Source organism: Mixophyes fleayi, chromosome 8 (assembly GCF_038048845.1).
Source record: "Mixophyes fleayi isolate aMixFle1 chromosome 8, aMixFle1.hap1, whole genome shotgun sequence".
Classification (NCBI taxonomy): Eukaryota; Metazoa; Chordata; class Amphibia; order Anura; family Limnodynastidae; genus Mixophyes; species Mixophyes fleayi.
The window spans coordinates 106,765,536-106,784,302 of record NC_134409.1 but is presented as its reverse complement, the minus strand read 5'-3'; the positions used below and the strand labels follow the sequence as shown (position 1 = coordinate 106,784,302).

Here is an 18,767-nt window from a genome sequence, read left to right as displayed (position 1 = left end):
CCTACAAGGCCATGTGGAAACTGACTTCAGATTGCATACAATTTCCCTACAGTTTTACCTTTGACGGCATTAAGGGGGCCAGTGTGGCCACTGGTGGCTTTTCTCATCATGGAGTATATTGTGGTCACTCTCCTCTGCTCCATTATGTTGGACATTGTTGGGCGATGTGCCCTATTCAATCACATTTATAGCATTTTCTGAGGTCACCTCCACTGTCTTCTTCTCTCTCTCTGGTCATTGTCAAGGGTGTGACTTTGGTGCCTTCCTGGCCTACTGAAGAACAAACAGACTGTCTATTTGTTCTTCTAGTTCATGTGCGATTCATAGCAATGCTTTCTTTTTCTCAGTGGCTTCCTCCTTCCAGCTTACTGCTTTGTTCTTTTTCACCACTATCTCTGGCCTCAACCACAGCTTCTTAATGTTTCATCTCATGAATCAATTGGTTAAAAGAGGGAGATGGCTTTCCTGTATAATCACTTCAATGCAACTGGATCCAATGACAATGCACCACACAGCAATTGTCACATACGACTCTCATCTTTTTTTGCATGGTCATCCTGCCCTTTCCACAATATGGTATACTAACTTATCCAACCGATAAATGTACTTTGACAACTTTTCCCTCAGCTCTTAAAAAGCATTTTTAAACTTGTACAGGAGATGAGTAGCATCTTTTGTAGTTCCAAATTCCCTCTACTTTGGGTCATTGCTCTGGTGAGTTGCCTGTATTGTTTCCATTGCAGGCTCACGCAAACTCTTTACTATACACTGCCTCTTTGCAGGTGACCTCAGAGTCTGACTTCCCACATCTCCTGCTGCTTCTCCATCTTGTTTTTGGGGTAAGACTATGTTCCAATGTCTACTCCACCACCGGCAAGGATGGCGGGAATCAATTATCTTTCTAACTGGGTTTGACCCTCCAGTAGTACACATTGTCCTACCAACTGGCCATCACAAAGTCTTTCAAGGACATTGTTTGCTTGCATCCCTGACATGTCTGCAAACTACTGCTCCATAAAATTCTTCATCTGTAACTACAGACAGATCACCACCATCAAATAACATTCAGGAGCTTTCCCCAGCTGTTTGCACCAATCATGTGCTTCCTCCTGTCACAATCTCATCATGGCACTGATCAGCTAAACAGGACTCTGAATGTTAGACTCAAAATCTCATCAGTGCCTCCATTGTAAAACTCCCTTGCCCTGGTGGTGTGTTTGTAAATGTATATCAGACTCTTCTTATATTTTCTGGAGCTGCCAGTGCCTGCACCTGAGTCTTGACATGTGTTATTAGGGAATGTCTGGAGCCACAAACACCAGGGGGGACTCAGGTAACTGTCTATCACTAAAATATGCACAGAGGGCCTGATTCATCAAAAAACAGATCTTATCTTTCCTCATAGTAAGTTGCGTATAGTACTTTAAGTAAAAACGGGATATTCGCAAATCAAATAAGTAACGTCAAAATACACACCCACCTCCAGTCCCTTAGGCATTGGAACATAATATACAAAGGATCCTAAGCAATTTACTCAGTTTACAATTTCCTCTACATTTTTGACATATTTTGTCAACTTTGAACAATGACTTTGGATTGTGTTTAATGAGCTAAATCCACACTCTTCTACATGAAAGAAAGAACGTATGATGGGTTTATTTGTGTTTGAGTTGAACTGGGCGTATATCATGGAAAATGCATGTAACTGTCTACCACTAACATATGCACAGAGTCACAAACTTATGTAAAAACCACACTTGCAAATGGAGCAGTTATTCCTTTTTTGTATTTTTTTTATAAAGATACAGATATTAATAAATAGCAGTACACAAGCAAGGAAAGAACTCTCCTTATCTCCTCCCTCTGAGTCTCCAGACACTTTCCATCTGAGCTCTGTTCACTCCCTTTCTCCTGCAATCTCTATCCCTCTTTATCTCAGCTCCACATCTCCTCTTACATCCTCTTCTCTCTCTTTCTCATCTCTCCCCTCCCTTTTGGCACCTCTCTTTCCCACTCTTGGCAGGCAGGTCCTCTCTGCAGCAGTTCTCCATGGGAGATATCATTTATCACTGTTATTGTTATGTAATAGAATACGTTGATAGTCAACATATACATGTAAGTAAAGTTTGCCCCTTTTAATTATATTACCCTTCTTGGCCATTTCATACTTTGCATCTATACTAGCACACACTACAGATGGAGGGGAGCAAGAAAACAAAGCATTGTGGCACATTTGGTCTTCATGTGAAGTTGAACCATGCACAAGAACTGAAGGCATTTACCCTATTTTGGGATAATCTCTTTTTTTAACAAAGAGATTTGAGTACTTGTAACTGACTGGAACAGTAAAAATGATGATAGAGTTAACTTGGTTTGTTCAGAAAAAAAATTGTTCAGAGTTCAGTTCTACAGTTTTGCAAGTCACAATGCCCTTTAATTTTATTAATAAGTTTCAAGGACATGCAAGAACTGCAACTGTGATTTGTAACAATTATGTCCAGCTTCACAGGACATGTATATCTTTCTTTAGTCTTTGTAATATTGCTGATGCTGGATTTTGTGTTTCACACTTGCGCAGTGCTAAAATGTCTATGTGACTGAAACATTATAAATAGATGATGATTTGTCCTGATAAACTCAGAGCATATACTACACCCCACCTGTGCATTTATTTAATGTCTCTCTGGCCATTATGAAATATCTTATCTGATCACTGACTACTTAAGAAATATCGCTATAATCAATGGAGGTACCACTGAGATATCCAGACTTTCCTAGGGGCACTGACAGCTGCTCTGTTAGCCACCGGACGACAGAAGTACAAAATACCACAGTGCGTAGAACTTTGTCTACGTTGTACATTTTCTGTCCTCCTGTATCTGATAACTTGTCAGGCCTCACAGAAATCTTGGATCTTGTAGTAAGTCTCAGTAATCAGGTTTCTGTTTCTCTTTAATTGTCACTAGGCAATTAATTGTGTGAGTGTATGTGATTGTATTAAATTTTGGAGTATGAGGCAATCTTGTTGTACCTAGGAGAGGGGACTTCTTAGGCATTCCGTGGCAGGTATCAGCAGTTTGACCTTGGTGGACCCTAACTCCTGGTGATATTTGATTGTCACTGCCAAGATCAACAGAAAGAAGTGACGGTCTGAAAAGCCACCCCATGATTCTGGTCAGAGGCCCTTGCATTTCTTCGCTGTGACCCAGCGGGTGCACTGAGTCAAGTAGACTGAACTGGATTCTTTACAAGGGGATATATATGAGCTGACTAGCCCTCCCACTTTTTCCCCTATTGGCGGCCTGGTCCAGGGAAAATTTAACCCTAAATGGTAAGTGCAAGCTATTAAAAAAACACACAAGTATGCTGCTCAAGTGCATTCGTCTTTAGGGACTCTCTTTTCATAATTGTGTCTTGTTAATGAATGCATTTTTTCTCTATTCCCTTAGATAAAGGGAATCAAGGCTTATGTTTTCCTCTACAGACGTGTGCAATTTGTTTAAGCCAAACGTTTCCGAAGATTCATCAACAGTTCAGCATTTTAATCAGAATATAGCTGATAACTGTGTTGCCCTGTCTTCCAAGTGTGGTTTAATTCTGATTCTATATATTGATAACCTTCTTATTTGTTCACCTAATTTTGCAACTGCTTTTACAGATGCTCAAGAACTGTTCACATACCTTGGTAGCTACCTAAGAAATAAAAGTTACATATATCGGCCACTGTCTTTCACCAGGTTCCCAAATAACAGCCCACCTGTAGGACCTCACAAAGTGCACAGCTCCAGATCCAGTCATATATACAGAAAAAAAAGGAATGTTTTACTGAACTGAAACAAACACTATGCAGTTTACCTGCACTGGGTATCCCAACATATGACAAATCTTTATTTTGAGTTGTTATGTAAAATAAGGAATTTCCTAACATCAAATGACACACCCATTGCACATGCTAACATGGTATAAGAACTATAGAATGTACTAATGCTTCCAAAAAGTTATAAGCATCATTAAATACCAAATACACACTACAAACATGGATGTGTTGTCCAAAGGGAATAACAGAACTGACAAAGTAGCATTATTGTAATCCCTGATGAGCAAATGCTAATCTACTTATTTTATTAAAATGCCAATGAATAGAGGGTTGGAATATGTTTTGGGCCACAGCCACAGCAAACATAAGTAGACACTAGAAGGATTTAAGTGATATAGACTCTGCTGAGTAATGACACTGTGTTTTAGAGAAAAAGACTTAAGACTTTACGGACTAGTATCCATGTTTCTGCATTGACACTTCTGGACTATAGCAAGCCATGTACACTCTTTTGTTATGAAAATTCAGGTCATGCTCAAAGGGTGTTGACCCAGGAACACGGACACAAGCAGAAGCCATTAAGATATTATTCCTTACATTTCGAATCAGATGGGCTCTCTTTTGCTATCTTTTGTGCGAACTGTAGTTGTAGCAGCCACACTTATAAATTTGCAGACATTATACTAGGATACCCGTTAATCATTCAGGTATCTCATGCTGTCACAGAGATCCTGAATCAAGCCCAAACCAGACACTTGTCAGCTGCAAGGCTTACAAAATATGATGTAGCCTTACTTACACCTTTCAACATCGCCATCAAATGAGGCATAGTTTTGGACCCAGTGGCAACAGTGTTTTATCGCTGGGTCCAAAAGAGGGGGAAATTGAGACAGGAAGATGGGATATTGAACAGGTAGGCAGAGCAAGGGGAGATACAAATGATACTCAATTTTTTCTGATTGCTGATTTACAGCATTTTGTAGATGGTTCTTGTTATTATGTAGATGTAGATGGAGTACCACGCACAGGTTATTCAGTAACCACAGAAACTGAAACTTTTAATACAGGAAGCGTTGCCAGCCAGCAGCTTAGTGCAAGAAGCCGGGCTGCAAGCTTTGGCAGCAGCCTTGTATATGCAGAAGGACAGATGGTTAACATTTACACAGACTCTCGTTATGTATTCTTTGTAGCACATGACTATGGTGGTATCTGGAAGAGCAGGGACTTTATTAGGTCCTCTGGGAAACCAATCAAAAATGTTGATCACATTTGGTCATTATTTGCTGCTCTTCAGTTACCTAGGCAGGTGGCTGTGGTGAGGATGGGGACACATACCGAGACAATAAACTAGAGGTTAAAGGGAATACACAGCCAAGGAAACCGCCTTTAATACCTGTATAGTTATTATACTAACTGTGACAGTTGAGACATTTGAGTTTGACATACTAAACCAAATGCAGAAACAGGCGTCTGTTAAAGAGAAGACAGAATAGGAGAATTGCCCTGTTCACTCTACCCAGTAATGGCCCAGATCTTGCATGGTAAGGCATATATTTCAAGGGACATGAAGGGAAACACCTTAGACAAATACTGGATAGCACCAGGCTTCATCCAGGCATCACAAGCTTATACTACAAGCTGCATCATATGTGCTTTGCATAATCCTGGCAAAACTGTCCCAGTGCCTGCTAAAACCATGCCCAAAGCTCATTTTCCATTTCTAAGACTAAAGATTGATTTTACACAGCTACCTAAAGTTGCAAGGTACGAGTATGTTTTGGTGTGTGTGAATCTCTTCTCCAGTTGGCCGAAAACCTTGGCCTGTAGAATAGCAAATACCAGAACCGTTGAAAAAAAAAGGATGTCAGAAATAGTTGGCAGATATGGTATCCCACAGGTAATAGAAAGTGGCAGAGGAGCACATTTCACTGTAGAAGTATTGGGACACATATTAGCAGATCTAGGCATTTCTTGGGCTCTCCACATCCCCTATCACCCAAAAAGTAGTGGTAAGGTACAAAGACTAAATGGCACTATCAAGCTAAAATTGTAGAAGTTAACGGCTAAAACTCAGAAAAACTGTTTAGAATGCCTCCCATTAACTCTCTTTTCAATAAGAAATAGTCATAGCAAAAAGTACAGTTAAATCCTTATGAGATCCTTTATGGAACTTCTTCTAGGACAGGATGTTACTTTGCTCAGCAATTGCAGCATGAACTTGCAGATTTGACTATGAATATGTGATAAGATTGCAACAGGAACAAACTCAAATATACTACAAGGTATATGCTTCTATTCCAGATCACAACCTATCTGATGAGACTCATAACCTCCAACTAGGTGACTTGGTGTGTATGGGGAATCATGTGAGAAAGGGGTCATATCAAATTCTCCTGACCAGGCCAACTTCTGTTGAGGTGGCTGGACAAGATACCTGGATTCGCGCACCTCACTGAAAGAAAATTAATAAGGAGAGTAATGATGTATTTCCTGTTGCTAATGTTAACCTTGCATTTGTGTCTGAGTCTAGAATGGGACAATAGACTTGTTTAAATGCACTATATACTTGCAGAGACAGGAACATTTTCTGACTCTTTTTTATGCACTCACTCTCCTATTTCATGACAAATAATGCCTTTTCTAGTTACCCTGTGTCATCAGAGGAGCTAAGTGTTAACAAGGGCTGGAAAGCCTCTGGTGATTTTTAGGATGGATGCATGCTCCTTGGTTTGTTGTAAAAATACAAAGCCCATGATCTAGTTTATTAACCCTGATATACCAAGCAGGGGTATTCATTTAACCTTTTTAGATGATCTGTTAAAAATGCAAACAAAGTAAAGGATCTGACAAAATTATTTGATAATGTCACAAACCAGATCCTATATATTCTAGAAATTCAGACTGACCCTTTGTGCTTTCATGTTAAGGTACTTAGGCGACATCAGCTGGCACTTGAATATATTACAGCAGCCCAAGGGGACATGTACTTAATAGTAGGCCTCACATGCTGTTCATATATTCTAGATAATTTCAGTGATCCTATTGCTGCCCATATTGAGGAAATTCAAGATTAAAAGACAAGTTTAGGAAAAAAATATGATGATCCAGAGCATGATTTAGAGAAATTAGACTGGATGTCATGGTTAAACTCTGCTAATTGGTTTAAGGGTATTGAAGTATGGTTTTCAGGTATTTTGTAATCATTGACTCATGCACTGGTAATGACTTGTTTGTTTCATTCTAATTAAATTGGGAATCTATCTGATAAAGAAACTACTAACTGCAAAGTGCTGCTTGCTCAACAGAAGCAAATTGCCAAAGCTTTAGCTGAGGCAGTTATAGGGCTTGTGACAGAAATCTCATCTTTTACTAACTATACCACTGAACAGTATCCTAATTGGCATCTATCACGATCTGCCTCCTGCAGCTCCTGTCTGCCAAGAACTATGTTGGACTTTTGCCTTCCACTGTTCCACCAAAGGAGTCACTGTGTTACTTGGACATCTCCCCTACCTGCAAGAGCTAGGCCCATTACTCCAGGAGACTAAGGACCTGTCCCTGGCGTATATAAACTTGCCTCTCCCAGCAGCCTTTTCTGTGCGTTACCCTTGTTTGACTTCCTGGTTTTGACCTCTGCTTGTCCCTGCGTTTTGGTATCTCTTCCTGTGACCCCTGACTTATCTTTGTTGTGACTCCGCACCTGCTTCTCCCTGGTATCATGGTGGACAGACAGGCTTTGATCCCTGGCTTGTTTGACCCTCCTGCTTTACAGTGTTTGCATTCCATTGCACCTCTAGCAATACTGCACCTACAGTCTGCATCCTGTGTGTCATCTCCACTGTCTAGTGGTAACGCCTTGCAGTCCATGGCATCCTGTCTCCAGTATCTCCTGTGTATCAATTTGCAGACTATTGCATCATGTGTGTCATCTCCACTATCTAGTGGTAACGCATGGCAGACCATTGCATCCTGTCTCCTGTATGTCCTGTGTATCGGTCGACAGACTATTGCACCCTGTGTGTCATCTCCACTATCTTCGCAGACAACTACCCTATCTCGACTTGCTGATCATCCGGTGCCACGTGCCTACCCAGTTACCTGGAGTCCTGCTACCTGTGATGCATCCGGTGCCTCGAGACTGCAGAGTCCAAGTACTTCTTGCTATAACAGCCATACTCTGCTGACTTTTCATGCTTTACCATTTATTGTATCACTTACCTGTCTGCATTGCAACAGTCACCTACAAGAATACTTTGTGCTTTAAGAGACTTTTCAAATGAACTTTTTGTTTTCACATTTGCAATTAGCTATGCTAAACCAATGAATGTCATAAAAGGTTCAAGGTTAGGGTTCCCTAATGTCTGATATGCTGATTATTGCCAGTTTTATCCTAATCATAATTACATCCACCTTTGTTGTCTGTCTACTTCTACTTCCCCAGTTTTAAGAGGATCATGCGAGACACTAGCTAGATTAGTAATAGAAACAAGAAATGCTTATAATGACCTGATTACATTACAGACTTTAAGCTGTTTAATAATTAATTGCAACTCACATATATATTGACGTATTACTGATTAATCAATTTTGCTTAAATTGCAATAGCTAAGCAGGAGTGTGTAGGTATTTTTGAATATAGGTGTAGATATTATATGTGAGAGTCAGATTGAAAAGTGAAAAAGGGACAGAGGATAGGTATATATGATTGATAACCGTATAGCATCACTAATGGATCTATTGATCCCATGGTTTGGGAGTACACTAGGATTCCTAAATTGTGGGTTGCTATGAGAGAATTCATTCATGGTGAGGTAGGTTAGTGGTGATTTTTTTTGAACAAAAAGAGGGGATTTGAAAGAGTTAACTTGGTTTGTTCCTAAAAATATTGTTCAGGGTTCAGGCCTACAGCTTTGCAAGTCACAATAGGCTTTAATTTTATTAACAAGTTCCAAGGACATGCAAGAACTGCAACTATGATTTGCAACAGTTATGTCCAGTTTCACAGGACATTTATATCTTTCTTTGTTCTTTGTAATATTTGTTGATGCTGGATTTTGTGTTTCACTCTTGCGCAGTGCTAAAATGAACATTCAACATTCAATAGACACTAAATATACATTAACCCAATATAGCTATATTGTGCACAAAATTCTCCTTTATGTTTATGCTGACACAGTGATTTTTAAATTCTGTTTGTTTCTGAGCGCCGGACAACATTTTTCTTTTATTTGCACTTGCACATTGGTCCTATTTGTCCTTGGCTGCCGTTTCAAATGATTTTATACACTTGTACACATTTCATTCATTTAAAGAAGCGCCCTTTTTTCCTTTCAATATATATATATATATATATATATATATATATATATATATATATATATATATATATATATATATATAAAACATATAAAATCATAAAACTCCCAAACAATAATAATAAAATTGCCACTCAAACAATAATCTAATATATAAATGCTTAGTGGCGTCTGTGTGTGGAAAAAAAAAACCCAAGTTGCAGCGCCACCTGCTGGGCAGAGTTATACACTGACCTACTAAATTCTTAGTGTGTGTGGGGAAAAAAATTCAAAAAGGGCTGAAATTTGGTAGGGCTCAAACTCATTTTCGTGAGGTAATTTTACCTCATGAACACACATGTGTAGAGGCGTGTGTTAGTGTGTGTGTGTGTGTGTGTGTGTGTGGAAAAAACTATTTTCTCAGAAAGGGCTCATCCAATTGACCTGAAATTTGGTATACTGACATTATTTGACAAAAAAATTAGAATAGTCAAGTCAGTTAACTTCCATCATCCCCCCTTCCGCCCGTGGGAGGGGTAGTAAAGGCTAAATTTACGAGTTGAGGGGTCAAACTCATTTTCGTGAGGTAATTTTACCTCATGAACACACATTAAAAAGGCCGCTTGCGTCGGGAACTAACGCTCTTCCCCTGAGGAGGCCTGGGCTAGGTCCAAATGCATGACAAGAAATTTTTTAAGACCTTAAGTAGCTTGATTTGACTAGAATGCATGAGTATAATGCACGGGTTAACTTGTGATTATATAAGTGGCAAGTTGATGGTTCACACATTAACTGCCACAATAGTGTTGGCTATCTGTTGATGTCTAATATGATGGAAAATGAATAAACAATAAAAAACAAAAAGTGCAGCTGCTTATATATAGCAAGTCCAATATATATATATATATATATATATATATATATATATATATATATATATATATATCAGTCACCAGTTTTATGTATCTCCATCCTTCACACCAATTCAGTTTGTTTGTATTAGTGTTCAGTGCTAAAATGTCTACATGACTTAAACATTTTAAAGAGATGATGATTTGTCTTGATATGTCTCTCCGGTCGTTATATCTTATCTGATCACTGACTACTTTAGAAATATCATTATCAATGAACATTGTGTTATATTCTCTATGTAATACTGGTCACAACTCAAATCAGGTCATAATTCTAAACAGCATACAAGCTTTAGCAGAAACTATCATATATAATTGTGTGATTAGTCGAAAGGACAAGCTGGTTTCTTCCCATAGTGAAAAGTAGCCAATCAGTTTAGTTAACTCCCACTGACCACATTATAGGAAGCTCATACTTAATGCTATAACCAATCACAACACTTAGGTATCTGTCTGAGATGTCTAACACATAAAATGAGTTGCGGAGTGAGATTGCAAATTGTATATGGCTCATATTGGACTTTATGTGCCCGATCAAACTACTGGAGGCGTGATGGTCTATGTGTAGTATGGTGAGGCTATTGATGGCATGGTGACACTATATCTGGTATGTTGGGGTTCACTGGTACAAATGGGCTATTTTTAACCCGATGGAGCTGTTGGTGGCACGATGAGGTTGCATTTAGTGTGCTAAACACTAAGCTATACACCTGTCTAGTCCCATGGTTGGACAGTGTGACACTTAGTTTGGAACATTTTCATATAGTGACTTATATTGTTCACATTTGTTTCATTGTTTTTCTTGAATCAATTTGTCGAACCAGCACTAAAGCTCAAAAATTCACAATACATTCTTGGACTTTGGAAAAAAACTTTTTTTAGCCAAATATGGTCAAAGCAAACAGGTTCAAACATAGTTCAGATGGTTGGAACATATTCAAGCTTAAAAGCCTACACTGTATAATATTTTTAATGTTTTTTTCATGCAAACAGCTATCTACAACTATGAAAAAGAACTTTGAACCCTTATTCAGACACAATGCTTTAATCTGCTATTGTTTTTCAGTAATGTATTTTTGTTCGCTTTCCTCAGTAATTTAGATGCCATAATTTGGTAAACAGAAAGGGTTATAAAATAAATCATTGAATGGGGCTGTAGATTTCTAGAACCTTAGCAATAAACCAAGCATTGGTGAATCTTGACACAGAACCTAGGAAAGCATCTATCATCCCAGTTAGCTCAGTTAGAACAGATGCGGTCTGGCAGAGTGGCATTTCTGGCTTTAACTCCTGACAAATAGGCAAAGATAAAAATAGTTTGGGGTGCATAGGTAAAGTAGGTAGGGCATAGGCACTAAGTACTGTTCATGTATAGTTTATACAGCATAAAGGGTGAGTGTTTGTTTAAATGCATCACATTTAAAACACATAATTATCTGATACAATAAATGTGTTTAATAATAAGTAGTTTACTGAATAATAATAAGTAGTTTATTGTATAAGAAATTTGCCTGATAATATTTTTACACCACTTGTTTATGAAGGTGAAGGTAGGACACTGTCCCTTCTTTTGTCTTTTCTGCCATCTTTAAAGCATACTTGCCAGCTCTCCTGGAATGTGGCAATCTCCCGCATGTGCCCGAATTAGGGCCAAAATGGCGCGATTCCCTTGAGAAGCGCGGCATTTGGCCCCGCCCCCGCTGTCAAATGACGCATTCTGCGTCATTACGTCAGGGGGCGGGGCCAAATGACGCAATTTTGGAGCCCTGCCCCCCGCACGCCCACCTGCCACCGAGAGGCTCCCGGACACCAACTGAAAAAAGTTGGTAAGTATGCTTTAAAGTGTGTCACTATTTTAAACTTACTTTTGTTTCCTTAGGCCTAATAGACATGGCTACGCTACTGGCAGGTAAATCAAGTGCCTAAAAACTTCTCTTAATGTCTGGTTTAAATTTGCACATAAGTGCATTTGTGTGCCTTGCCGCGAATTTACCACATTATATTGCGTCTGTACCTAGAACTGAGCTCATCTTGCACATCCTAGCTCCATTTGCTTTAAGTTGCAGATGAAGGGTGTTCATGTGCAAGTACATTACTGTAAGAATGCCAAGACGCAAGTTAACCATATCCTTTTGAGATGCATCTTATATTGAGTTCCAAGGATCACAAAATATGTTAGCTACAAGATCAAAGTTTTTCACTTACATAAACCTTCTGCAAGTTCTGGAGCTGATGACTGCCGCATCTTTGTTCATACACATCTATATGCTGGATTTAAGGTTGCACATATATTTTAATATACATGTAAGTGAAAATACAGAAATAGAAAAGAGAGTGTGCAGATGCATCTTTGCTCATACGCAGGCAGGGCAACTTTATGTTCAACTCTAATTCAGGCCCTCAGAATTTAGGTCCAACTCGAAGATGCAAAATTCTGCTTTATTCTACTGAGTATGCCTACTTTTTAGACCTCCCCATGGAGATTATTTAATTGACATTTCTATTTGGACTGCTGCAGGAAAGATGATTTCAATTTGATTTTTTAAAGGATAAACAACATGTGTGGATGTGTTTGTATTTCATTACATTTTACATTGAAAACTATAATGTTTACAAATAGGGTAATGAGCCTTCAGGATTTACTACTAACACTGTAAAACTACATCTTTACGCTATAGTGGGTAGTAAGCATACACACTTGTCACACTCAACATATGCATGCAAGCTGACTTTTCTGCATCTACCTCCAAATGAACCTTACTGTGTGTACACAACAGATCCGCTTTCTTTCTTAATAGAAATCTAGATAAATAACATATTGGTGTGGTTATATGTGGGTAAAGCAGGTGCACTTCAAGGTAGTTCATTTGATCACACCAATATTTATGTACTGGTTATTTAATAAGAAGAATACAATACATTGAATAATGAATTATTCTGGATCTACTTGATTGATTCCAATATATTGTTTCTCTTAAGCGATGCTGAAGATATCAGGTACAATATAATCTTTATGGCTTCCGTCAATCAGCCCTTCTCCATTGGAATGAACAAGCCAGCAGGGAACCAAACTGTCCTTCCTGTAGTCCATTTGTACACGCCTAAAATTACAATAGTAAAGGTTATTAACAAACATTACTTAACAACAGAAAAAGTGTATAAAACATGGGATATTAGTACCTTGCTCTAGAATATCTTGAGCGTTTCCCTCTTGACCTATTTCAGAGTAATGGTATCCTATAAAATTGCACAATCTTTAAAGGTTTCCTTTCTCACTATGAAAGTTTTCTATATGGTGCTATATAAATAAATGTTGATGATGATATGGTCTCAGGCTTTGTAGCAGTGCTGGACTACTAGAAATCTAACACAGGCATTCTTTTTGGCCAGGGAGATCTGAATGTTAATTGTGGTGGTTTTGTAAGGAAATGGGAAGGGGACAATAGCTGCTGTTGGCTCAGCGAAATTGAGGCTTGTGCAATTGGGTATAATGGCAAAAGGTTTGGCATACTGATAATAATGTGGGTATGGCTGGAGATAGAAGCAGGGCCTTCATTTGCTCATCATCCAGCTCTAAGTGGTAGCATTGGCACACTGTGGTTGGGCTAGTATAAGCCTCTGGCTGCCATACAGATTAATCAACATGCCTTTTACATGAAATGTATGTGATTCCATTTTACTATTGTGATTCCATGTGATCTTTGAATCTTTGGTACCATGTGATCTTTGATAGGGCAGCACAATGGCTTAGTGGTTAGCACATCAGAGCACTGGGGTCATGAGTTTTATTTCTGACCATGTGGAGTTTGTATATTCTTCCTGTGTTTGCGTGGGTTTCTTCCGGGTGCTCAGGTTTCCTCCCACACTCCAAAAACATACTAGTAGGTTAATTGTCATTATTAAAAAAATTGACCTTAGTTTCTCTCGGTCTGTGTGTGTATGTTAGGGAATTTAGACTGTAAGCTCAAACGGGGCAGGGACTGATGTGAATGAGTTCTCTGTACAGCACTGCAGAATTAGTATCACTATATAAATAACTGATGATGATGATTCTCAATAGTTTTCTGTCTTTAATAGCAGGAGATATTTTCAGTTGTGCTATCCTCTTACAGCTTAAAACTCTTACAATTCAGCAAAATGGCTTTTAGTCCATGCAAAAAGTCCTCTACTCCCTTTCTTTACACCCTTCCTTTTATAGTCCAGTCTGAAACAAATAAAGACCACAAAGGGGGGTGCAGGATAGTGAAATATTTTTTATTCAATATCAATTTCCAGGATTGAAAAAGCATACATTTAAATAGTTTCTCTACTTTAAATCCATTAAAATTATCCCTTCATTTGTAATTTCCTGGTAACATTGTGCACATTATTTTTCATATTAACCAGCAAGACACATTCAATTTTCCATATATTTTTCACATAAAGACTATATACTTTACAATATAGTTAATTTGGTGTTTAGATACTGATAATGGGACTGATGCACAGTTATTTGTAAGATGGGCATGCAAAAATGGCATGTTTCTGTCCATATGCAGACCTGTACACATCTCGAGATCCCTCCGGGTTTGCGTCAACAGTATATGCAACTGATTTATGCCAAGTCATTATCATCTGCTTGTATTTGCACCTGCCCTTTAGCAGCTCTTTATGTACTTGCCCTACATCAGACCACATCTTCCCTCTCCCATTCCACCCCAAGATAATTAAAATATGTACAAATAAATATAATTATTGCTTATATCTGAGAATTTGCATATGGCCCATTCCTACAGCTCATCTCTATTCTTTTGAATGAAAATCAGCTCACATGTATTGAATCATAAAGCTGCCGCTACAGCAGTCCATGCAGCTGTTATGGGGCCTGGTGCTCTACTTTTCTGAGCATGCACAGGGGTTAAACATGCAGTAATGTTCCATTTGAGCTTTCAGTTCTAGAACCAAAATGCTAAACAGTGCTTCACTGCACAGTACCAGAGTAGATGGACTCTCAACACTGGGGAGTCCTCAAATCTTAAGATACGTCCTAGTGATTGAGTGTAATTTCCCTAACTGATTGACAGGGTGCCCAAATGTTTGCACATACCACATTCAGCATATTTTTACAATTTGTTAAATTCAGCAAATAAATAGTAATTGTGCCGAAATATAACATTTAAATTTAAATTCACACAATGCAGAGGTTCTGTTAACTCCTTTTCACATATTCTGCTCTAACATATTTTTAATGTAGATACTGGTAACATAAACATAGCTATTCAATTTATATAACAGCACAGCAGGTACTGTTATCAGGTTGTGATTAAGCATCTATAGAATTACATCTTAAGATTTAAATATTTTACTCTTTACTATGTACACATTTCATATAATTTATTACAAACCAATGCATACTGTATGTGTTCTAATGCAATGCATATTCGACAACTTTTACTCCCCAGTAAGTGTAGTGTTTCTGCTGGTTCACCCACATTATTGCTGTTAACCTTAAGCATTATTACAACAGAATAAACTTAAGCATTTCATTTTAAGTCACCCAATAGCACTGAAAACTACTTTTTAGTTTTGAGTGGAGTTAGCCTTTAAGGGAACAAATCATTACATTAAAGATTAATTATGAACATCCACAAATGAGTCCCAGCAGAGCATATGCTATGATCTAATGCACCTGTTTTTGTGCATTTGGTTTGTGTATATTGGAAGCACAATGATTAATGCATCTAGATGGTAAATGTACACTGCTTTATTTGCTCTACAAGAACTTTACCATTATTAAATCTTCACGTGTGGGGGATACTTGTTTACTGACTAACCTACAGAATCCTTACATTAGAGAGAATGAGCTAGACCCGGATTGGAGTCCCAATAGTGTTCTACAGGTAGCTGTTCTTGAGGGTATACATCTATACCCAGGCCCGGCGCTCCCATTAGGCAAGGTTAGGCAATTGCCTAGGGCGCCGGGCTCTGCAGGGCGCCTCGAAATTAAAAAAAAAATGACTATGGTCATTTAAAACGGAAATCCACGGGGAGGAGAGGAGGGAAGAGGCTATGAATCTTACCTGCATGAAGCTGCTCCTCTCTGCTCTGTCTCCTCCCCTCCGCTCACTGACAGTGACAGGCCGTGATGATGTCATCATCACGGCCCGACAGTGTCTGTGAGTGGAGGGGAGAAGACAGAGCAGAGAGGAGCAGCTTCATGCAGGTAAGTTAAAGAAAGACATGGGGAGCTGAGGGGAGGGAAGCGCAGCGGCAATTTTGACAGGGGGGCGCCGATTTTTAAAGGGAGGGGGGCGCCGATTTTCACACTGTGCCTAGGGCGCCAAGGACCCTAGCACCGGTGCTGTCTATACCACCCACAAGGCAAAACAGTGATACAGCAAGAATTTGCATATTCAAATTGTTGCACTTCAATATTACTAATAGACACATACTTGCTCAACCAACATGTTGCATTTAAATTTTATTAATAAAGATTATATGTAATTTTAGAGTAAAAATATACAAGCAAATCATCCTGTACCTTGTCACTGTCAGCAGCTTATTCTTCACTTCCATTGTTGCATCAGGTTTTTCAGTATTGTCAGTCTTGTGGACATTGGAAATTTTATAAGTTATGCCATGAAAAAATTGTCCTAAAACAACATTAAACATTATTTTGAAATACAGTAAATGGGTGGTTTAAAAAGCCAGGATAACTTGTATTTAATTCATGATGCATAACACAGATTATAAGTCTGTTGTAATTATCAAAAATATATAATAAACTAAAAAGCAGTAAAAATACCCTCCTCCTTAATACTGCGACAAATGAATTTCAGGCACAACCACACACTTTTAAAACCACTATAGTACAGAATACAAATCCTTACCTAGTAGTCCATGAACTCTTGCACTAAATTTATGATCATCCAAAGTATAAAATCCTAAGAAATCTCTGTGAAGAGGGTGGTCCTTCCTAACTTCATGCAAAATAATAAGAAATGTCGCCCCTTCTCCAAATGAAAATATCACATTATTTTTCTTGTTGATTATCAAATTAAACCTGAAAGAATTAATATAAATAGTGTATGACAACACTGTACATGGTTTTGATAAAGTGCAGAAAATCTCATACTTTGAATTGAGGAGTAGACTTCAATTTATCTTGGCTTGGATTTCTTAAAGGAACACTATTCTTCATACTTTTCTTCAACAGAAACTATGGGCCATTTACAAAATGGTGGCACAATGCAAATGTCCCGGATGAGCCCAAAAAAATGTGTGAACTATGCTCCTATTTATACAGAATATTGCATTGATGTGCTCAGCGAAATGCAGAGCAACTATATTTTTGCACCGGACAATGGATGGATCATTGGCATTCCAAGTGCTCTGGGAGAGGCACAATGATCTGAGCACTGTGCACTAATTCTGCATAAATGCCCTTTTATTATACATATTAGCATATTTACTGAGCTGAAAGCATTGGGGAAAGGAGCACAGAGGCAAAAGTAAGACACAAAGGGGTATATTTACTTAGCTGCGGGTTTGAAGAATTGGAGTTGTTGCCTATAGCAACCACTATTTTCCACTTCTCTCTCTCTATATATATATATATATATATATATAACTATGTAATTTTAACCTTTTTCTACCAAAAATGCTGTTTAGCTTCATTTATGTGTTAAATAAATCATGAGTTAGTGTATGTTTAAATGTTTTTAATGCACTGTTAGAAATGCACTTTTATGTATAAAGTGGATGTTCTGATTTTCAAACCACTGGAAGCTGCCAAAAAATGGCATTTCACAACGATGACTTTAATATTGGTTAGCGAAAATGTTTCTGCCTTACAGTAGCCACGTGCTCTTTCCCCACCACCAGCTATAATTTTTATTTTGCTACCTTATGTATCAAGTGTTCTCTACAGCTTTTATACTGTAAGATCATTTGGGCAGGGACATATTTCCTATTTTGTTTAATGGAATTGTATGTAATTTGATTGTATCATGATCTTAATACACTCAACACTATAATAATATAAAGTGCACAGGATAAAAATATAAAGTGCATCTGGAAAGTACAAAAAGCATCCCATTGATATTATGGACAGAGGCTTTGTTTCCCACAACCTCCAAGGACTGCTTCTACAGCCAATTGATAAACAGGAAATATCATTTAAATAGCGGATCCCACAGCACAAATTACAAAACAACTTTATCTATGTTGCCCACATTTAGTTAGGAAAGTTTCTAATGCAAAATGTTTCATCCCTAAAGATTCCACAAACATGATGCTCATTTTCCATGAGCGTTGCATATAATCAGGATAATTAGGCCTATGTTGAGCTATGGGCCAGTAGTTTTGTATTTCTGTAAATGACTGTTAATATTGCAACAATACACTCTGGAGAGCGAGTGGCTTTGTTCTCTCGTTGACATCACCTTATGTGTTTATACAGATTTGATTATTTATTGACTTGAACAATTAACTCTGCATAAAATTCAGTTCCTTACCCGTTCTTGTTTATGGATGTTATTGTCTCCCATGTGAAAGTTTCCCTCTTTTTATGATGCAAGATAATGATTGTCTCAGTGGTCACCTCAATTCTTAGTCTCATCTCTCTGTTTATAATCCCCAATCTTCCAAAATAGGTTGCATGTGTTGTCACATTGTTGCCTGTTTTCTTCATTCCAATAAGTTCCCCATTAACTGCAATGCCTAAGGAATAAAATATACTGACACTAGTATCAGGACAAGTCTTTA

The 18,767-nt window shown here is 38.2% G+C and overlaps 1 protein-coding gene and 1 long non-coding RNA gene across 2 annotated transcripts in view; one reads left to right on the top strand and one right to left on the bottom strand.

Annotated features, from left to right (window-relative positions):
• LOC142099561 (uncharacterized) overlaps nt 1–18,767 on the top strand; it is a 70,210-nt gene that overhangs the window by 44,128 nt on the left and 7,315 nt on the right. The gene's annotated exons all lie outside the window — the stretch shown is intronic.
• LOC142099560 (inter-alpha-trypsin inhibitor heavy chain H3-like) overlaps nt 12,905–18,767 on the bottom strand; it is a 122,346-nt gene continuing 116,483 nt past the window's right edge. Inside the window, exons 18-21 of the mRNA XM_075183107.1 lie at nt 18,518–18,722; nt 16,892–17,064; nt 16,543–16,654; nt 12,905–13,123 (exon numbers count right to left, since the gene is read on the bottom strand). Coding sequence (XP_075039208.1) covers nt 12,997–13,123; nt 16,543–16,654; nt 16,892–17,064; nt 18,518–18,722 — 617 coding nt within the window. The 3' untranslated portion in view covers nt 12,905–12,996. The remainder of the gene's footprint in view (nt 13,124–16,542; nt 16,655–16,891; nt 17,065–18,517; nt 18,723–18,767) is intronic.